At 35.6% G+C, this 23,583-nt stretch overlaps 1 protein-coding gene across 2 annotated transcripts; it reads left to right on the forward strand.

The window, feature by feature from the left end:
- The first annotated feature begins 571 nt into the window (after window positions 1-571).
- LOC106074260 (uncharacterized) lies at window positions 572-21,593 on the forward strand. Of its 2 annotated transcripts, XM_013235010.2 has the most exons (12): window positions 572-768; window positions 2,455-2,693; window positions 4,249-4,456; window positions 10,541-10,659; window positions 10,832-11,031; window positions 14,155-14,323; window positions 15,500-15,674; window positions 15,855-15,949; window positions 17,211-17,355; window positions 19,473-19,555; window positions 20,848-21,013; window positions 21,378-21,593. In XM_013235010.2, exons 2-12 carry the CDS (start codon window positions 2,460-2,462, stop codon window positions 21,488-21,490), a joined length of 1,707 nt encoding a protein of 568 aa, XP_013090464.2. In that variant the 5' UTR covers window positions 572-768; window positions 2,455-2,459; the 3' UTR covers window positions 21,491-21,593. The 2 variants fall into 2 exon arrangements, with proteins under 2 accessions (XP_013090464.2, XP_055881161.1); XM_056025186.1 differs by lacking the exon at window positions 2,455-2,693 and having other exon boundaries at window positions 573-768.
- Window positions 21,594-23,583: the final 1,990 nt, after the last annotated feature.

Consider the following 23,583-nt stretch of genomic DNA (forward strand, 5'->3'; position numbering starts at 1 on the left):
TACAGGGGTTCTCAACCTGTGGGTCGCGACCCCCCTTGGATGTCGATTGATGATTTGCCAGGGGTCGCCAAAGACCATTGAAAAAATGGATTGTTTTTGTCTACTCTTCTATTGCTGTGTGTGAATGCGGGGGGGGGGGGGGGTAGTCGCGGCATAAAAGGTTGAGAACCGCTGGTGTAGTATGATTTACTTACCTTGTTTAAGTTATCAAACAAAATAATCAATCACCAATAGTTAATTAACGAATTAATTAATTTGTTTCATTGATTCTTGTGTTGTCAGATAAAAGAAATAATTGTGAAAAAGTTCAGCTTAATCCGAGATTGGATGTGGGAGAAATAACGTGTAGAAACTATTTACCAGATAGACAGACAAACAGACAGATTGAGTTGATAAAATAGGATTCAGGTATCCTAAAAGGTCTTCTTCATATCTAATGTCTAATGTCTTTTTTTTAAACCTTTTTTTTTTAAACAAACTAAAATGAGGTCATAAAATGAGACTTAGTTTCATGAAGCACTGTTACATTTTTTTTTAATCGAGACGAATTCTCAGATAAGACGCTAGCTGTTAAAAACATTTCACAGTCTGTCCGCTATGTGTCTTCAGTCGGACGCAATTAAGTACAATAAGAACCTTGATTCTCCTTCTGTAATTTAATGTTTCTAGCTTGATAGGGCCCTACCACTACACTATGCTTCCATATTGATTGCATCTGTTCTGTGACTTGTCTTGGATAGCTTTAAAACTATTTAGAATCTCTTTATGGTAAGAACGTTTTAGGGCCTATACTTTTTTTTTAATGCTATAAATACTTTTTTCTAATAATTAGGTCTACAAATCCTTAGTATTGGCCCCATAGTGCTTTAGAATATTTCATATATAAACACTGACCATATTAAGAAGTTAGGAGCAGTGGTTGAGAGGTGAAGCGCTTGACTTACGAACTAAAGTGTCCCTGGCTCGAATCTCAGTGAAGACTGGAATTTTGATTTTTCGGTATTTTTTGGATGCCCCTAAAACTCTAATGGATACTTGACACTAGTTTGAGAAATTATAGGCGGTTGGTCGTTGTGCTAGTCACATGAAACCATCATTAACCGTCGGGCGTAGAAACAGGTGAACTTTGCACCATCTGCAGTCTAGATGGCAAGGTCTGAAAGGGGGACATTTTAGTATAGAACTAAAGTTTTATGATAGAACTAAAGTTTTATGATAGAACTAAAGTTTTATGATAGAACTAAAGTTTTATGATAGAACTAAAGCTTTATGATAGAACTAAAGTTTTATGATAGAACTAAAGTTTTATAATATAAATAAAGTTTTATGATATAAATAAAGTTTTATGATATAAATAAAGTTTTTGATAGAACCTAAGTTTTATGATAGAACTAAAGTTTTATGATAGAAATAAAGTTTTATGATATAAATAAAGTTTTATGATAGAACTAAAGTTTTATGATATAAATAAAGTTTTATGATAGAACTAAAGTTTTATGATATAAATAAAGTTTTTGATAGAACCTAAGTTTTATGATAGAACTAAAGTTTTATGATAGAAATAAAGTTTTATGATATAAATAAAGTTTTATGATAGAACTAAAGTTTTATGATATAAATAAAGTTTTATGATAGAACTAAAGTTTTATGATATAAATAAAGTTTTATAATAGAACTAAAGTTTTATTATATAAATAAAGTTTTAAGATAGAACTAAAGTTTTATGATAGAAATAAAGTTTTATGATAGAACTAAAGTTTTATGATACAACTAAAGTTTTATGATAGAACTAAAGTTTTATGATAGAACTAAAGTTTTTGATAGAACTAAAGTTTTATGATAGAACTAAAGTTTTATGATAGAAATAAAGTTTTATGATATAAATAAAGTTTTTGATAGAACCTAAGTTTTATGATAGAACTAAAGTTTTATGATAGAAATAAAGCTTTATGATATAAATAAAGTTTTATGATAGAACTAAAGTTTTATGATATAAATAAAGTTTTATGATAGAACTAAAGTTTTATGATAGAAATAAAGTTTTAGTATAGAACTAAAGTTGACTAAGTTGAACAGAACAGCAAATCTCAATGACTGCAGGTTATACTTAATAATTAAATCTTTTATCTTTAAGTATAAAGTAGACAATGGCTTTGTCTTCATTGGATTGTGGCAAAATATGCAGGATGTATCTGGGTTTGCCTGGTCATGTAATACACTCACCTCTAATAATCGGAATCGAAGACAATGTCTTTTTATTTTTTTTTTAATCTTGAGAACTAGAACTATGACCTGCATTGATATTCATTCAAATGTGCAAATGTTTTTCACTTTGAGAGCCACTTTTGTATGTGACCACTAATTCCCGAGCATAAAATTTAAAGAAATTTGAAATACATATTTATTCAAATGTATTCATACTTTCCCATCAACTGTGGTTCGTTGATTGGACAGAAATCATGTACCGCCATCTCCCTAAAGTCTTCATTTGTTCAGCACCTTTTAAAAGTCACTCTTTTAGACTCGTGAGGTCAAGGCTGTCTGCCTGTTTGAGATGGTTATCTACCGGCTCACTCATAGGTCCAGACAACATAGTCCGCAGTCACTTGCCGGACATCAACCTACCTACCAATGTCCCATTTCACCAGTTCATGTTTGAGAAATGTGACCAATACAAGAATCTAGTGGCTGTGGTAAGTAGACACAAACACACCGCAATGAAATGCACTCTTAGCCTACCTCTAGATGCTTATTCTAGAGTTAATATAAAAAAAATAATCACCATTCAATACTGAGTTTAGATTTTTGTGAAGTGTTAAAAGACTCTTGAAGATTTAGATACAGTTTAAATAAATGAATAATAAAAAAAAAACTCTTACAGCTCCAAAGAATACCCTGCTCTGCTTTCCTTCCCCACTCACAATTTAAAAAAAATATGTTTATTTAATTTCAAATAATAAAACTCGTTATTGTGTTAACATAAATGTGTCATGTGGCTACAAAAGATTTCAAACATAATTGTCCACTACATCACTACACAGATTTTTCAATTGTTCAATGTCAGTGTTTTGTAGACGTTTCAACATAACTTTCCCCCAATTATTTTGTGTGCTCTTCGACTCTGGAACTAGTTTCAGTCTGATCACTCCCAGAGGACGTTTGATCAATAAGCTTGAAACTTGTCATTCAGAAACTTATATCTTACTTGACTTTGCATTACAATGTACATTTGATAACTAATGCACTCAATATTTTAAAATGACCTTTTCAAATCTATGTTTTTTGTTTTTTGTTTTTTGTTTTTAAATTTAGGCCCTAGCATTGCACACCGGTTGCCCCCGTTGATTTGTTACTAGGCTAAATATTGTTCATTTGTTACTAGGCTAAATATTGTTCATTTGTTACTAGGCTAAATATTGTTCATTTGTTACTAGGCTAAATATTGTTCATTTGTTACTAGGCTAAATATTGTTCATTTGTTACTAGGCTAAATATTGTTCATTTGTTACTAGGCTAAATATTGTTCATTTGTTACTAGGCTAAATATTGTTCATTTGTTACTAGGCTATATATTGTTCATTTGTTACTAGGCTAAATATTGTTCATTTGTTACTAGGCTAAATATTGTTCATTTGTTACTAGGCTAAATATTGTTCATTTGTTACTAGGCTAAATATTGTTCATTTGTTACTAGGCTAAATATTGTTCATTTGTTACTAGGCTAAATATTGTTCATTTGTTACTAGGCTAAATATTGTTCATTTGTTACTAGGCTAAATATTGTTCATTTGTTACTAGGCTAAATATTGTTCATTTGTTACTAGGCTAAATATTGTTCATTTGGACCGGAACCCCCTTCCTCTCCAGAGCCACCTTTTTTTAAAACATATTTTTGGTCAATTAGATATGTATTGCTTTTTATCCCAAACTGTCAAATCTCTAAGAAAATCGATAGAGCCTTTTTTTTCAAATACCCGTCCAGTGTCCAGGTTCCAATTTCCACCCAATGTACTTTTTGAGCCCCTGAAGAATTTGCAAGCTAATAAGAGGAATTGAAAGTGCGCAAGTATTTTGCAGGGTTTATTATTTATCAAAAGAAAATATGTGATCTTCAGTTTTAAAAATAAAAAATATAACATAGTTCCAACAATCCCAAGATTTTGTCTCCGTTTTAATTTTAAAATATCTATGTTTGCATTCAAAGGTTATCTGTCAATGATTGGTCTAGTCGTATAATTTATTGAACAGGAAGACTATTTAAGTGGTCAGAAATACAGTTTCGGTCAGTTGAAAGAGAAGTCCATGAGAGTGGCTAGTGGTCTCCATCGCTTGGGTTATTGCAAAGGGGACGTCATGGCGGTGTATTCCTGCAACCAGATCGACTACACTGTATTACTATTGGCCTGTGCTGCTACTGGCCTTTGGTTCAGTGCTGTCAATCCTTCATCTACACCAGGTAATCAAGTGTGCTTTAGATGTATAGTTTCTGTTGATGATATAATCTATGGACAAGCAAATCTACTGAGCTTAAAATCTACTGAGTAAGTTTAAAATCTATTGAGTTCAATGTCAAATTAACACTTTCATAGCTCTGTCTTTGAAACTTGGTATGCTTTAATCTTTTATTATCTTAACTTTCACACACATCTCTCTCCTCCTTATCTGGACTCTTCTCTCTCTCTCTCTCCTCCTTATCTGGGTTTTTCTTTCTCCTCCTTATCTGGACTACTCCATCTCTCTCTTTGTTACGTGCGCATCTTAGTGTGAATGTGAAATGGTGCGATTGCGTGTTGAAAGTAGAAAGAAGAACCGAAATGGAGGACTATGAACAAGAAAGTGTTTTCAGTGTTAATAAAGATTAAAGTATTTATAAACTGTGATTTGTCGTTTACATGTCTAAAGAGTCTCATCCAATATGAAAACGTAACAAGTGGCGCCCAACGCAAAGGTAAAACCTACGTAGTCCTTTATACACAGTTGATCTCCTGTCAACAGACAGTAGAGATATCATATTATATAGTCTGGATCTAGTGACAGGATACTATTCAATTTGATTAATATTAATAGAAAATGGCGGACAAGGCTGAGGTATATACAAGAAAGGTTGATGGAGAGGGAGAGATTAGCAATGGAAAGAGAAAAAGAAAAGGAGAGATTAGACATGGAGGACAAAAGAGAAAGAGAAAAAGAAAAGGAAAGATTAGACAAGGAGGACAAAAGAGAAAGAGAAAAGATAGCCATTGAAAAGGAGAAGAAAAACGAATTAGTCGCCATTGAAAGAGAAAGATTAGCGTTTGAAAAAGAGACAGCAGAGAAAAAGTTAAAAACAGACCAAGGAAAAGAGAATGATAAAAGAAAGAGTGACTCTACAGGGAATAAACTGGCAAAATATAAAGGTTTGATATTCAACGAAGACAAAATGGACATAGACATTTTTTTGAAGAAGTTCGAAATAGAAATGAGAGAATTGGAATACCCTGAAGACAAATGGACATTCTTATTGTCGAGATCATTTACAGCGGAGGTGCCTTCAAAAATATGTATGAACCAGGGTAACTACAGCATTGTGAAAGAACAACTACTTCGAACTTTCGGGAAAACAGAAGCTTTCTATCGCCAACAATTTGTTAATTGTGATATAGAACCAGAGGATGACCCGCAGACCTTCTTGGACAAAATGAGCAGCCATTTCGATAACTGGATAGAAACTGCTGAGGTAGAAAAAACCTTTGACAGTCTTAAGACATTTCTCATGCTGGACAAAGTGATGTACGAGTGTCAGGAGGAATTAAAAATATTTCTGTTGGAGAGGAAACCGAAATCCATAGAAGACATAGTAAGACTGATAAGGGCTTATAAAGTGGCTCATCCCGAGAAGAAATTATCTAGAGGCAGTGATATAGAAGAAATAGTTGCCTTTAACAGAACATGTGAGACACAGAATAACTCTCACAGAACAAGGGAGACACAGGATAGACAGTATAGAAGTGGTACATATGAAAGACAAAATGATAGCCGCAACGGAAGATATCAAGGAAACAGACAGGAAAGAAAGGACTGGGAGAAAGGTAGAATAGAGCAAGGCTTATCATTGTCATCTGATACTGGAACATTGGAGATTTTTCAGACATTCGTAGGGAACAAGGCAGCCAAGACCATCAGGGATACAGGGAGCACTATTATTGGAGTGAATAAGGATTTAGTGGAAGACCATGAATATACAGGCGAATCTAGGAAGTGTGTTATGTTTAATGGGAATATTGTACAATTACCGATTGCTAAAGTTAGTATAGACACACCGTATTTTAAGGGGACAGTGGAAGCTTGTGTTGTAGATCAGGGTGAGATAGATTTAATTATTGGGAATATTCATGGGGTGAAAATATGTTCAGCAAGGGAGATTGAGAATTGGTAGAAATATTATGGGATAAAGTTTACGCGAGGTAGAAATGGGGATGTGGAAGAAGACATAAGATCTCATACATCAGATGACATGGGTAGCAGAGAGCACGGAGAAGAAAGAATTAACAGATAAGGTAGAAAGCAATGCAATAGGAATGGGTCCAAATCAAAGTAAAGTAAGGCAATCAGTGGTACAGGGAAAGCGATTTAAACCCACATATAGACGTACAAGTCCATACATCTTATGCTTTAATTGTGGGAGAAGGGGGCATATTAGAAGACAGTGTCAACAGTTAATTAGAATTAAGGAATCAAGGTACGATAGTGGAGAGGCGTATACGAGAAAAGAAAGGGATATTAGCAGCCTAGAAAACAGTACAGCTAGATCATTCGGTAGTAGGATCACAATGGGACATCATTGCAAAGGAGGGAAGCGGAAAGGATGGCATGTCAATAATGTTAGAATTATATAGATATGATTAGAAAAGGTAGGACTGATGGACACTAATTATTGTTCTATTCTACAATGAATAAATATATGTGTAATGAAGTAAATATTGTTGTTACATATACATATAGGTTAAGGATACTACATTATAGAAGTTTGTATAGGCTACATAGGAAATGTAAAAGAGTATAAATACTGGAAAGTAGATACGTAGATGTTGCACAATGTATTTAATTATGTGTGGTTCTGTTGGATTATAATTATTCTATTAAAATTACATTTGTAAGAAAATTATCGAAATGATGTGGTAGAAATACATAAAAAGAAACGTCAAGACTGGAATTATTATATAGGCCTGATGATACTAAGACGTAAATAGCATTGGATTAAATCTATGGTAGCCTATGAGGAGTGTTGTTAGTTATAAACTGGGTCATGTTGTGGAGGCTACAATATACATGGAGCAAGATAGACCTTGTTTGTTAACTATTTGATTGCGACTGGAATGATGGTGTTTGTACAGGTATAATATTATGAGTGGGGAGTTGTATTAATAGAAATATGATTACTTAAAGATATATGTTAACAGAAGTGGTTTCAATTGCTCGTAATAACAGTTATTATTGTGATGAATATAATTGTTATTCCATGTTGGAATTGTATTGGTATTAACATGACATTGTGTTTGAGTTTGTTTAGTTATTACATTATGGTTTTATATGTTACCGATTTTTTTTTTTAACTTGGAATAGTCTGATAATATATTCAGTGATTTGTATTTTGGACGTTCGATGTACATCGAACTTGTTAAACAGGGGGGGGGGGTGTTACGTGCGCATCTTAGTGTGAATGTGAAATGGTGCGATTGCGTGTTGAAAGTAGAAAGAAGAACCGAAATGGAGGACTATGAACAAGAAAGTGTTTTCAGTGTTAATAAAGATTAAAGTATTTATAAACTGTGATTTGTCGTTTACATGTCTAAAGAGTCTCATCCAATATGAAAACGTAACACTCTTCCTTATCTGGACTCTTCTCTCTCTCTCTCCTCCTTATCTGGGTTTTTCTTTCTCCTCCTTATCTCGACTACTCCATCTCTCTCCTCTTTATCTGGACTCCTCTCTCTCTCTCCTCCTTATCTGGACTCCTCTCTCTCTCCTCCTTATCTGGACTCCTCTCTCTCTCCTCCTTATCTGGACTCCTCTCTCTCTCCTCCTTATCTGGACTCCTCTCTCTCTCCTCCTTAGCTGGACTCCTCTCTCTCTCCACCTTATCTGGACTCCTCTCTCTCTCCGCCTTATCTGGACTCCTCCCTCTCTCTCCTCCTTATCTGGACTCCTCTCTCCTCCTTATCTGGACTCCTCCCTCTCTCTCCTCCTTATCTGGACTCCTCTCTCTCTCCTCCTTATCTGGACTCCTCTCTCTCTCCTCCTTATCTGGATTCTTCTCGCTCTCTCCCCCTTATCTGGACTCCTCTCTCTCTCTCCTCCTTATCTGGACTCCTCTCTCTCTCCTCCTTATCTGGACTCCTCCCTCTTTCTCCTCCTTATCTGGACTCCTCTCTCTCTCCTCCTTATCTGGATTCTTCTCGCTCTCTCCCCCTTATCTGGACTCCTCCCTCTCTCTCCTCCTTATCTGGACTCCTCAATCTCTCCTTCTTATCTGGACTCCTCTCTCTCCTCCTTATCTGGACTCCTCAGTCTCTCCTCCTTATCTGGACTCCTCATTCTTTCCTCCTTATCTGGACTCCTCACTCTCTCCTCCTTTTCTGGGCTTTTCTTTCTCCTCCTTATCTGAACTCCTCTCTCTCTCATCCTTATCTGGATTCTTCTCTCTCTCCTCCTTATCTGGACTCCTCTCTCTCTCCTCCTTAGCTGGACTCCTCACTTTCTCCTCCTTATCTGGACTACTCACTTTCTCCTCCTTATCTGGACTCCGATCCCTCTCCTCCTTATCTGGACTCCTCACTCTCTCCTCCTTATCTGGACTCCTCTCTCTCTCCTCCTTAGCTGGACTCCTCACTCTCTCCTCCTTATCTGGGCTTTGCTCTCTCCTCCTTATCTGGACTCCTCACTTTCTCCTCCTTATCTGGACTCCGATCCCTCTCCTCCTTATCTGGACTCCTCACTCTCTCCTCCTTAGCTGGACTCCTCACTCTCTCCTCCTTATCTGGGCTTTTCTCTCTCCTCCTTAGCTGGACTACTCTCTCTCTCTCTCCTCCTTAGCTGGACTCCTCTATCTCTCTCCTCCTTAGCTGGACTCCTCTATCTCTCTCCTCCTTATCTGGACTCCTCTATCTCTCTCCTCCTTATCTGGACTCCTCTATCTCTCTCCTCCTTATCTGGACTCCTCTATCCCTCTCCTCCTTATCTGGACTCCTCTATCCCTCTCCTCCTTATCTGGACTCCTCTATCTCTCTCCTCCTTATCTGGACTCCTCTATCTCTCTCCTCCTTATCTGGACTACTCTCTCCCCTCTCTTTCTCCCTTCTTATATGGACTCCTCTCTCTCCTCCTTGTCTAGATTCCTCTCGCACCTTCACTCTTCTCTCTACTCTTCGATGAGCTGTTTCTTTTTCTTTAACTACTTTCTTATCTTTCTTTTCCCCCCTCCCCTTAACTCTCTCTCTCTTTTTCTCTCCGAATCCCCCCCTCTCTGTACGGTTCTCTTTCTCTCCTTCCTAATTCTCCACCTATATAGTTTCTTCCCCATCCACCCAGCATCCTCTGCCCCCTTTATACTCCCCCCCCCATCTGGACTCCGATCCCTCTCCTCCTTATCTGGACTCCTCACTCTCTCCTCCTTAGCTGGACTCCTCACTCTCTCCTCCTTATCTGGGCTTTTCTCTCTCCTCCTTAGCTGGACTACTCTCTCTCTCTCTCCTCCTTAGCTGGACTACTCTCTCTCTCTCTCTCCTCCTTATCTGGACTCCTCTATCTCTCTCCTCCTTAGCTGGACTCCTCTATCTCTCTCCTCCTTATCTGGACTCCTCTATCTCTCTCCTCCTTATCTGGACTCCTCTATCTCTCTCCTCCTTATCTGGACTCCTCTATCCCTCTCCTCCTTATCTGGACTCCTCTATCCCTCTCCTCCTTATCTGGACTCCTCTATCTCTCTCCTCCTTATCTGGACTCCTCTATCTCTCTCCTCCTTATCTGGACTACTCTCTCCCCTCTCTTTCTCCCCTTCTTATATGGACTCCTCTCTCTCCTCCTTGTCTAGATTCCTCTCGCACCTTCACTCTTCTCTCTACTCTTCGATGAGCTGTTTCTTTTTCTTTAACTACTTTCTTATCTTTCTTTTCCCCCCTCCCCTTAACTCTCTCTCTCTTTTTCTCTCCGAATCCCCCCCTCTCTGTACGGTTCTCTTTCTCTCCTTCCTAATTCTCCACCTATATAGTTTCTTCCCCATCCACCCAGCATCCTCTGCCCCCTTTATACTCCCCCCCCCCCCATAAAAAAAAGGTTCTAAGGAAACTCTTTCCCTGCAACATTTTTCATAGCTCAATGCAAGGAGCAAGTTACATTTCTTAAAGAAGTCACACTCATTGTTTAGTTTCATAGCATAGAAAACTTGGAGGAGATAACGTCCTCTTCTATTGGGAAGTATTGAGCTGACTCAAACACTTTGAAATTTTTTTTCGACATTGTTTAAAAACACGCGTTTTTTTTCGTTCTCTTTTTTCTATGCTAGATGAACTCAGACGACATATAGTTCACAGTGGATCTAAAGCTGTGTTTGCGACGCCCAATTGTGTTGCCAGCGTTTCAAAAGCTTTAAAACTTGTCAAGCCCCAGGAGAGTCATGTCAAAGTAAGTTGATTGTTTTGCAATGATGAAGTTATTCAACTCAGCCAAGACATTAAATAGTATAGACTAACAACATTATGGCCAACAAAATTTTGACTTACAAATAAATTGTTGTCTATATAAAATATTTTTGAGTTTATTAAGTTGACCTCACGACTGACTTCTGTATCCATAGGATCTTATTGTGTTTGGGGAAGCTGAAGGATTTCGACCGTTTCAGACTTTACTGGATGACGATGGTCGAATGTTTCCAGACGTGGATATTAATCCAGTGGAGGATGTTTTTATTTTACCTTACTCTAGCGGTACAACTGGATTACCTAAAGGTGTTATGTTAACACATTATAACTGTATGGCCAACTGTCTACAGATTGCGTGAGTTTATTTTTTTAATTAAAATTTGCATAACATGTACAACAAAAAAAAAATTAACTGATATTTTCAAATTATAACCATGTATCTACTCGTTAGAAACTCAATATTTTAGTATTTTATTTAATTATCCAATTGGAAGCTTATTTTAATTAAAATAAGTTAAAATATCAAATACTAGCTAATATTTTTAACCCGGCTTTGCTGTTTTTTTTTCGTTTTGTTGTAATATAAATGGCATCAATGAAGTTTTAATAATTAAAATGTTTGTCAAGATGACACATTGACCTAAATCTAGTAAACTGTTTTGTTGTAGGGCAGCTTGACATCTCATAAGATCACCGCTTTAAACTAAGGAATGTTCATGCGAAGTTTTATCAAGATTAATCCAACGTTTTGGATTTCTATAAAAGACATAGGCATACATACACCTTAACATACACCTTAACATACACCTTAGCATACACCTTAGCATACACCTTAACATACACCTTAACATACACGTTAGCATACACCTCAACATACACTTTAACATACACGTTAGCATACACCTCAACATACACTTTAACATAAACCTTAACATACACCTTAATATACACCTTAAAATACACCTTAGCATACACCTTAACATACACCTTAACATACACCTTAACACACACCTTAGCATACACCTTAACATACACCTTAACATACACCTTAACATACACCTTAACATAAACCTTAGCATACACCTTAACATACACCTTAACATACACCTTAGCATACACCTTAGCATACACCTTAACATACACCTTAGCATACACCTTAACATACACCTTAACACACACCTTAACATACACTTTAACATACACCTTAGCATACACCTTAGCATACACCTTAGCATACACCTTAACATACACCTTAACATACACGTTAGCATACACCTCAACATACACTTTAACATAAACCTTAACATACACCTTAATATACACCTTAAAATACACCTTAGCATACACCTTAACATACACTTTAACATACACCTTAACACACACCTTAGCATACACCTTAACATACACCTTAACATACACCTTAACATACACCTTAACATACACCTTAGCATACACCTTAACATACACCTTAACACACACCTTAACATACACTTTAACATACACCTTAGCATACACCTTAGCATACACCTTAGCATACACTTTAACATACACCTTAACATACACCTTAGCATACACCTTAGCATACACCTTAACATACACCTTAGCATACACCTTAGCATACACCTTAACATACACCTTATCACACACTTTAACATACACCTTAGCATACACCTTAACATACACCTTAGCATACACCTTAGCATACACCTTAACATACACCTTAGCATACACCTTAACATACACCTTAACATACACCTTAGCATACACCTTAGCATACACCTTAGCATACACCTTAACATACACCTTAACATACACCTTAGCATACACCTTAACATACACCATAACATACACCTTAGCATACACCTTATTATACACCTTAACATACACCTTAGCATACACCTTAACATACACCTTAACACACACCTTAACACACACCTTAGCATACACCTTAGCATACACCTTAACATACACCTTAGCATACACTTTAACATACACCTTAACATACACTTTAACATACACCTTAACACACACCTTAACATACACCTTAGCATACACCTTAACATACACCTTAACTTCTACTTTATAAATGAGATATCAAAATAAAAAAGTCAAGGTAAGCGTGATACCTTTTTACAACGCTGAGATATTAACTAAACAGTGCCGGATTTAAGACAGTACAAGACTGTGCAGCTACCCGAGGCTTCAGCCTTAATGAAGACATCCACATTAAAAAGATAAATAAAATTTGAAAGACAAAATGGATATTAAATATATGAATATAAGGATTGAATTGACAAGTGCTCTATTAGTCTATTTCATTTCTTCACAATTAACACTTTTACCAATGGTGTCATCACAACTTTCTTATTGATTTAAATGTTCAGGAAACTAAAGAAATGTTAATAGGTTTTAGGAAACATGAAGGCCATCTTGCAGAAATTCAGAAAAACAACCAAACGATAGACCAAGTTATAGAATATAAATACCTAGGTACAATCATCAACAAACCAAGATAAAGTAAACACTGTCAAAACGTTTACATCAAAATTCATCAACGACTCTTCTATCTTATAAAGCTAAGGAAATTTAAAATAGACCAAACAATAATTAAACTTTTCTATACAGCACTGGCACAACTAAATAGGCTAATTAAAAAAAACATCGTATATCACTTAAATAGAGTTAGACCAACCTGCAACCATTAAACCACTGTTACATCAGATTTGTACGAAGTGGTCATCTCCTTTTCATTAGGACTAAAACAGAAAGATTTTAAAAAACTCCTTTATCCTGCTCTCGGCTACTGTAACAGTGTTATATGTCGTCACCGAAATGTACCTAGAAGTTTAATTTAAAAAGGAGCTGGTTGTGAGTGTGCATATATGTTTTATGTAATTGTTGTTAGCATTTGTGAATTTTATTTATGTTGTTTGTTGTTGTAGTAGTTACATTGAGTTGGCCAACTTTAGTTAAACAAAATTTCTATTAGTTTGGATCAATAACTATTCTCTCATCTATCTCATCTAAATAAGACATTCGTACAGATTTAATACTTTAAAGTGCAATTATCTTGAAGCTTCAAGAGGGTAAGGCCTCCATAAAAAATCCTGCCCAGTGCCTTCCCTTACAAAATATGTCACTGTGGTTAGTGTTATGCTCCTTTAGCCATGTTATCATTAAGTGCCTCAACTTATGTACCGTATCTAAAGCGCTGTAGCTTCAACTTGATCCTAGAATGGGAAGTGGGAGAAATACTGTGTACAAAATGTGTACCAGACTGACAGTGAACGGGGAGAAGCTTTATAAGAATCAAAATAATAAAATACTTTAAAAAAAAAAGCTTTTCTAAATGGGAAGAAATCCAGACTTACAATCCATCTTTCAATGCTGTAAGATTTATTTCCTCCTTTTCGATATAAAAAAAAATTAGAGAAATAAAGAGAAAAATTCGATACACTATTTCTCTATCTATCAACAGTTCCAGCATCCCCACAACGCCTGATGATCGGGCTCTTGGTCTTCTGCCCATGTTTCATATTTACGGAATGGTCGTAGTCCAGTTGTCTGTCATCCTAGGTGGCGCGTCAGTCGTATACTTACCAAAGTTTGTACCAGAAACCTTTCTGCAATGTCTGCAAGATAAACATGTAAGCTAATAGACTAAAAAAAATGAAGGAATTAAAAAACAAATGTATACCTTTAATTAATGTAACCTATGTGTTAACATAAATGTAACCTAGTCGTTACACTCTCTTTTTTTGATTAGATATATCACTCAATTATGGATACATGATTTTGTCACTCTCTTCTCTCTCTCTCTCTCTCTCTCTCTCTCTCTCTCTCTCTCTCTCAAACAGACACACACATTTAAAAAGCGCAAAATGGAGCCTTGAGGTCTATAACAAATGAATATTCTTATTTGACTGGAGTGTCACTAGAGCAACTCCGTGACAGTATTAGTAAATTGACTAAACTTAGAGACTTTCTTTAACAAAAAAAAAACATGACCTAATAAAATTCCTACAAAGACAAAAAACATATATTCCCTATGTTATATAAAATCATATATTCCCTGTGTTATAGGTAATTCATATCAAATCTCTGATTTTCCTAGTACCACAATGACTTATTGTAACTTGATCACGTGGGTCATTGACATTTCAATTTTTGCCTTACACATGCCTGTCCATAGCCTCCCCTCTCCGTAAGATGTTCTTTTCGTCAAAAAGATGGTGTGAATCTCTATTTGTGCCGTCTCCTTAGTTATTTCTTATTCCATTTGCTAGGACAATTGTGTACACGTGATCCTTCTTTCCTAGTCCCATTAGAGGTTGCCTGACTCAGCCAGGAAAACCAACGACTTAGCAGAGTTAAATTCATTAATCAATATGTATGACTAGATCATGAATTCGCGTCAGCTTAACAGAGCCTGCGCGCTACTGATCCCAAAATGTATCAGATATTCCGTTCCTTTGGTCACATCAGCTGTGCGAAGAGGGGGGAACTGCTTTGTGGGGGACATCGTTCCGACCATAAACAATGCCCAGGCTTTCATCTCATTTTGTTTGAGATGAACCATAGTCGTTCAACGACTGAAGGAGGCCAATGAATGAATGAGGCTGCGATTAACACTCTATTTGTAACCGTAATAGTGAATTCGATTTGTATATAATATAATATGTAACGTCACATATAGCTAGGAAGCTTGTGACAGACCCTCAGGGGCCGCCCACGATTTTCCTTTAATCTTTGCCTTACATATGTCTGTCCATTTAGTCTGTCCATTTAGTCTGTTCAATTAGTTGTTTGTTTGTTTTTTACAGATTAGTCTGGCACATCTAGTTCCTCCGCTTGTGTTGTTTTTATCCAAAATGCCTAGTGTCAGTCAATATAATTTAAAATCTCTAAAAAGAGTGATTTGCGGAGCTGCCCCTCTTGGAGTCGAAGTGACTTTGGAGCTTCTAAAGAAACTGGACCATGGCATTACTGTGAATCAAGGTAGACTATCGTGTAAAGTAATTAGTATTAATAATATCACGAGTTCACTCCCTTACTAAAATGGGTGTGTAAGGCAATGTAGAATTATTTATTTTAAATTTTTTTATTTTCTGGTTAGCTTTAAATATTAATTAAGTCAGCTAATTTACAGTCCATGCCCAACTGTGTTTACATCAACAGCCGCTGGCATGACGGAGCTGTCACCAGTATTCACCATTGACACGACAAGTACACCTGGGTCAGCGGGACACTTTGTGGTCAACACTCTTGGAAAGGTAGCACATAGCACAGTTTTAGAAATCTGGGAAACAAGCGGGAGTTATTGGGAACGAAACCAAAACAATAACAGAGATTTAGTGTAAAAGAAAAATAAATAAGTCTCTTTGATAAAGTTTGAGAAATGGTGCTCTAGCTCCTCAGTATCTACACTAGCACCTCAGTCTCTACACTAGCACCTCAGTCTCTACACTAGCACCTCAGTCTCTACACTAGCACCTCAGTCTCTACACTAGCACCTCAGTCTCTACACTAGCACCCCAGTCTAAACACAAGAACCTCAGTCTAAACACAAGAACCTCAGTCTCTACACTAGCACCTCAGTCTCTACACTAGCACCTCAGTCTCTACACCAGCACCTCAGTCTCAACACCAGCACCTCAGTCTCAACACCAGAACCTCAGTCTTTACACCAGCACCTAAGTCTCTACACTAGCACCTCAGTCTCTACACTAGCACTTTAAGAATATAATAATACTAGCCTGACATTACCCGCGGCCTGCGGGTCTAAGTTTGTGTTTACTAATCTAGTGGATTGGATTTAAATGTATGTTAAACGTAGCTAATGATCCTTTCTATGTCAACATTGTAGACATGGCCTAGATCCATAAAATACTATAGCTGTAATAGAGTCGGACACCTTTTTTTTTTTTAGGGTCTTACGTTTGTTTTAGGGCTACAATACATACACTAAGGTCTAAGTTAGTACCTAAGAAACATTCCTGCCAAGTTCTATCAAGATTGGTCAAGCGGTTTTGATGTCTATAAGTAACATACATACACCTCACATTCTACTTTATAGTATAGATAATTCTCATCTTTAGAGCACTAAACAAAAGTATCGTCGCGATCTCGAAAAAATACAAAAGAAAAAATGCGTTCATTCATTAAGTGCTTTAGAAGAGTTGCTTACATCAGACAGCATGACAACATCGATACTCCTCACACCTGACTATTGGGCATGGTCAGGACTCATTTTTAACACGGTAATCTCCTCTTTCATAAGTTTCACTTTTTAAGAACCAGTTTTATATTATACAATTTGAAGCAACACAATGTAGTAACATAGAAAAAGAAGAGAAATCGATGGGAAAATGTGAGGGCGATATGAGGTAACCAAAAGAAAAAAAGTAAGGGAAAAAAGTATGTATATGTAATTATGTGTATTTGGTTATGTAATGTGAACGTAATTAAGTCTATTTTTAAAATATATATATATATATATATATATATATATATATATATATAAATATATTGTAGATTGTAGATACAGACACACATGAACCATTAGGAACTGGAGGTGTTGGGGAAATCTGTGTGAAAGGTCCTCAAATAATGAAAGGCTATTTCAAAGATAAACAGACAACAGATTCAATCATTGACCCCGATGGATGGATGCACACAGGTACATTAATGTCACATGATCACCACAACATTTCTATATTTATCTTTCTTTCATTGTTACTGTATTGTATTACTTTAATAATGTCAACTGAGGCTTAGATATCGAAAACTAAACAAAGAATGGAAGACTGTGTATGAAATATATCTCAGAGCCTTATGAATATGTGTTTGCGTGCGTCTGAGAGTTGGCATGTTGATATTAGCAACGAAAAATGAAAAAACAAGAACATCCGGCTACAAATACATTTGACAAGGAAGTCGTTGCTATGATTGATATAAAGAAGAAAAACAATGGAAGGATATATTGAAAGGACTCTGTTTCTATAAAAAGCAGAATAGTTGACATTTCGTGACCATATTAACAACGAGTCTTTATTGAATACAGAATTTCCATGAGATGATGGAAATGTTGTGTAGATAACACCCATAGCTGAAAGTACATTGGTTATGTTAAAAAGTGTATACATGTTTTAGCAAACGACGTAAAGATATTAGTGTCAGAATGACTGTAAGCACCTTTGTATTTTATTTGACAACACACCTGACATAGCACACCTGACATAGCACACACTTATCAGATTCAGAAGTTATACGATTTTAAGGGAGACAAAAAACAACTGATGAGATCAACTTAATATCTTAAATTGTCTAGAAAAGGTTGGAGCGCAAAGATGAGGTTGGAGCTCAAATATGAAAATGCAGCTTCAATGTCTGGAACCTTGGAGGAGTTCAGGAAATGTATTATGAACCAACAGAATAGCTATTTAATAGATGTGTATAACATTCACTCTATGTGGTCAACTTTCTTTTTCAGAAAGTAGCGTTTTACCGAGCATTTTTGATACGATTGAAATACTTTTTTTCGTTCTGAAATTATTGCCACTAGAGGCGCAGCTTAAGATCTTTTATTTTACCTATCTTTTTTTTTTTTGGAAGGGAGGTGGACGATGTACTAGAAGGCCAAAGATACACAAGACTAGGCCTATCATTAAACTATTGACAATGTGGTGACTAATTAAACATTTTCTTTCACAAAAGCTTTACACGTTTGCGCAAAGTGTTCTAAAAAAAGGCTCTTCTAAAAAAAAAAAGCAATGTGTGATTCAGAAGAAAAAAAAACAAGAAGAAAATGTCAGGCGAGCAATCACAAGATGCCGCACTTACTATTTAAGGAGAGAAAAAGAGGTTCATTCTTATGTGCATTGATCGTTTTTTAACTCTGAGCTTCATCTCCTACTGGAAGCAATCATTGATGTAGCAGATACATTTGGACCAATCTAACCGAAAAATTCTTTAGTCCAACAACCAAAGAAGTATTGTAGATGTCTGTTTCAAAATATTTGCGTATATGATGATTTGCCAAAAGGCGACATTCAAACAGAAACACCATGACTGAGAAGGGAAGGCAACAAAAGTTAGTCTTAAATAAAATAAACGTTGACAGTGTATGATTCATAAGCCACTAAGACCTTTAAAACTATCTCTAAATCATTAACAAAGCCTTTAACCGTTTCTTACCATCTGCTTATCTGTGGCGTCATGTGAAAAAGGATTTTTACATTAAGAACCTTTTAAAGACAAAGGAAAAAAACGACGCTTTCACAAAAGTGGAATTTTATTAAAAATGAAACCGTTAAAGACATTAACTTTGATATGTTAATAATAAGTTTTAAAGTTTGAAATCCAGAAAAAAAACAGTGTAATTTGCTAATGGTTGCATTGTTGTAAAATTGAACTATAGATTAATGGCAATGTCTTCGATGCGTGCAGAGCTTCACATGACTACGCGAACCAGTGAACTATAGATACATTGTAATCAACAAGTGATAAACTATATCTATTACAGCGCAACAAACAAACGGGGATAAAAGGATTTTTTAAGGGGGGGGGGTTGACACCATGAGATGACGGCACCGGGTGACACCCATCCTAGTGACGCCACTGATTATGAGTCTTGATTATTTATAACATCTCGCTATTTTGATTTTTTAGTCTGTGTAACTGGTTTACAGTGAATAAGATAAATAACTTCATTTGTTTTTGTTTCTTTTAGTCCTCTTGATAATGAGCATCTTCTAGGTGGAGACACGCGATCTAATGTATTTCTCTTCAATTCAGGTGATATCGGCCATGTCTCTCCAGATGGACTTCTTTACATTCAAGACAGACTGAAAGAACTCATCAAATATAAAGGCTTTGCGGTAAGAGGTATTGAACAGCTCGCTGTAATGTCGCCAATGACTTAAAACTTCACAGCAACAATAAAAAACGTAGGTTTACACGACCAATGGAAACACATTCCATAGCGCCAACTGGCATAGAATCACATAAACTGCGCTTATTTCCAAGCCAAGATAAAAAAATGTCTTGAGGTTGGGTGTCGATGTAATAATGGACATATAACTATTTGATGGATGAGGTTAGCGTTCCTTACATGTGTGTAGCTTGTTGTCCAGATGCTTGAAAGACTTATAGAGACTGGGAGTACTTTATAGAGACTGGGAGTACTTTATAGAGACTGGGAGTACTTTATAGAGACTGGGAGTACTTTATAGCGACAACCGTAATGGACTTGACAACTCTTCATTGCTTGGACACAATGTTTATGTACATAGATATACAGGTTGTGACGTACCAATGTTGCGTGAGGAATCCAAATATGAACCTAATGCATTAGAGTAGATGAGACATATAACAGTTTATAGTCCGTATTTTGAATCACACAATTATTGCTTCAATGACACAATTTTATGACTGCACTCTTACGTGACTCCTAGAATGACTACTTCACCTGACTGCACTCTTACGTGACTCCTAGAATGACTACTTTACCTGACTGCACTCTTACGTGACTCCTAGAATGACTACTTCACCTGACTGCACTCTTACGTGACTCCTAGAATGACTACTTTACCTAACTTTGCTTGATTGACTCTCCTATTGACTGCATACTTGTTGATTTCTCTGTACAAATTACAGCTTTCTGACTGCTAAATGACTAACTAATTTGACTGTATACTTGGCCAAACTCTGACTAAAATCTTGTACTTTCTTTCACTCGTACTTCCGGTCATCTGACAACTAATGTTCACATGTTCATGTTTTCACTCGTACTTCCGGTCATCTGACAACTAATGTTCACATGTTCATGTTTTCACTCGTACTTCCGGTCATCTGACAACTAATGTTCACATGTTCATGTTTTCACTCGTATTTCCGGTCATCTGACAACTAATGTTCACATGTTCATGCTTTCACTCGTACTTCCGGTCATCTGAAAACGGATCATAAGATAAGGGCGCCGTACTTCCGGAATAAACCTATTTTGCAACATCAATCATCTGATAACTAATGTTCACATGTTCATACTTTCACCCACTAGGTTCAACCAATACACATTAAATGTAATAAAGTACAACATGATCACTATTTAATCTGTGACAGTGGATTCTCCAGTTTTCTGAATCTAAATATAAAATGTCTTATTTCTCAGGTGGCTCCTGCTGAGTTAGAAGCCTTGCTGTTGGGTCATCCAGATGTCCAGGACGTGGCGGTCTTGGGAGTGCCCAGTGAGGAATGTGGGGAACTACCTAAAGCGTTTGTGGTCAAGAAACCAGGGTCAAAGGTCCAAGAGCATGAACTGGTGAAGTATATTGAAGGTGACCTACGAAGTAGAACATTTAAAACCTAAAATTGTCATCTAAAGCTGAAAACAGAGGAATTGTTGTTTTTGTATTTGATTCCACCACCGGTGTAGTTCTTCTGTATGAGATTTTTTAAATTTAGTTTGTAATTTTCAAATTCAACTAAGTGTATTTGACATTGTTTAGCATATCGTAAAAATCTCTCATCACTTTAGAAAGATAAACTTGTGAGACTGAGGCGGGAAATAAATAGACGTAACAGAATAAGTAAAACTTAATAATTTTCTTTAAATGAATAATTGTAGCAGAGATATTGTGTGCATCTATGTATAAGCTATTTTAAAACAATCTATTATCTCCCTTTAAAATCTATTTTTAGATCGAACCGCCTATATAAATAGACTACGAGGTGGTGTCCAGTTCATTGAGGCCATACCAAAAAGTCCAAGTGGAAAAATACTGCGGAGAGTTTTAAGACAGACGTTTTTGTAAAGTTGGTTGAATGTTTAGCATTGGTGGGAAAATGTTTTTCTAATATGTTTTAAAGATTTTGTTGTTTTTTAATTTTAAAAAGAAAATACAAAGTTGAAGAGTTCGTCAGATGTTGTTCTTTTTTACAAAGCTTTTATCAAATCACTCTGTCTGTCTGTCTGTCTGTCTGGTAAAAAATGTGTGTACACGTTATTTCTCCCTCACACATTCTCGGGTCAAGTTAAAACTTCATACAATTATTCATTGGCATAGACAAGACATGAATGAATAAGAAAAAAAAAGAAACCAATTAGTCAATTATTTACTGATAATTAATTATTTTGTTTGATACCATCAAGGGAAACTAATCCTTCTGTATTCTCAGATGGCTTAATAATTGTTAATCCTATTTCTCCCTTGCGCATTTTCCGATCAAGTTGATACTTTAAACAATTATTTATAGTACCTAACAAAACATGAATCAATAATTAAAAAATACTAGTAATTAAATATTTTGTTTGATATTGAATAAGGGAAATAATTAGTTCATTATTGATAGATATAGTCTTAAGGGCGGAGATCTTCACCTTTCGATAAGCCTTGTTCTTTAGAAAAGGACTTTAATATTTTGCTTTTCTTTTTCTTTTTTTTTTTTTTTTTTAACTTTTTATTTTTCATTTCTTTTTTATTATTCTAAACTGAAAATTCGATCGAAAAAAATATTCGCTCTCCAAAGAAAATATTTTTCGCAAGGGGAAAAGCCGCTATTACTTAAGTGTGGTCTGTCCGTCCGCCCGTCCGTCACGCTTATATTTCAAAAGAGATTAAAAATTCGAGTTCATACTTTGGAGGCCGCAAAGTTCTGGTGCAGCGTATTCCCGTTCATTACTTCCCCTGAACCAACAAATAAGAAATGTAAAAAAGTAAGAAAGTTACACCATCTCATTTATTTATTTTTATTTGCATGACAAAATAAAATGTGAGACATTAAATAAAAATAGAATTTTAGAACGAGGATTGAAAAAAAGCTTATAAACTACAAATCAATATACCATCAATAACCTATCTAATATATACATATGTTTATTTAGAATGTTGTTTTTGATATTTTTGAACCTGTTATTAAAAGTGTTTATAGTTATCTACCCTTCTTCTCTTCATACTTGTTGAGAAATGAAATAATATATGTAAATAGTAAAGATCAAAGGCCAATAGGAAGTAAGAAGAAATATGCAACACTGACCTATAAATAAAACGTTTTATCAGGATTTGAAATAACGTGCACATATTCAAGAAAGATATAAAGGGAACGATGGCCAGGAGTTATAAGCGGCAGGATTCAAATTTATTCGAATCGCTCTCATCGCACAAAAGATTTTCCTTACTTCCACCACACATTGGCCTTTGATCATTACAATATATCTTCCTATTTACATATATTATTTCATGTCATTACTATTCGAACTAGAGTTTGTTTAAATATCAGTTTATTTCATTACTATTAGCACTAGATTTTGTTTAAATATCAGTTTATTTCATTACTATTAGAACTAGATTTTGTTTAAATATCAGTTTATTTCATTACTATTAGAACTAGATTTTGTTTAAATATCAGTTTATTTCATTACTATTAGAACTAGAGTTTGTTTAAATATCAGTTTATTTCATTACTATTAGAACTAGAGTTTGTTTAAATATCAGTTTATTTCATTACTATTAGATCTATATTTCATCTCAAGTTCAATCGTGAATAATTACAATTATATTGAGTTTTTGTTCACAAAGACGTTTGTTCAAGTTATATCAAGTTAATTTTTTTTTTTAATTTAAAAAACGCCTTTATCGGTTCAGTTTGGAGCTACAAGCTAACAACCAACCAAAAACAGGGGGGAGGGGGGGGGCGAATAAAAAAAAGTAAAACTCCTTGCCGATTTGATAGGAAACCTGCTGCATCTTCAATTCTATCTCCAGGAAGAACTTTTTACAACGCTTAACAATTATGTAAAAAAAACACAATTTCTGAAAAAAAAAAACACAACTTGTTTTAGTGGACTTTCATGACGTCACTTTGGATTCTTTACACAGTGTTCGATAGATATAAATCTTGTACAATA

This window comes from Biomphalaria glabrata, chromosome 3 (genome assembly GCF_947242115.1).
Source record: "Biomphalaria glabrata chromosome 3, xgBioGlab47.1, whole genome shotgun sequence".
Classification (NCBI taxonomy): Eukaryota; Metazoa; Mollusca; class Gastropoda; family Planorbidae; genus Biomphalaria; species Biomphalaria glabrata.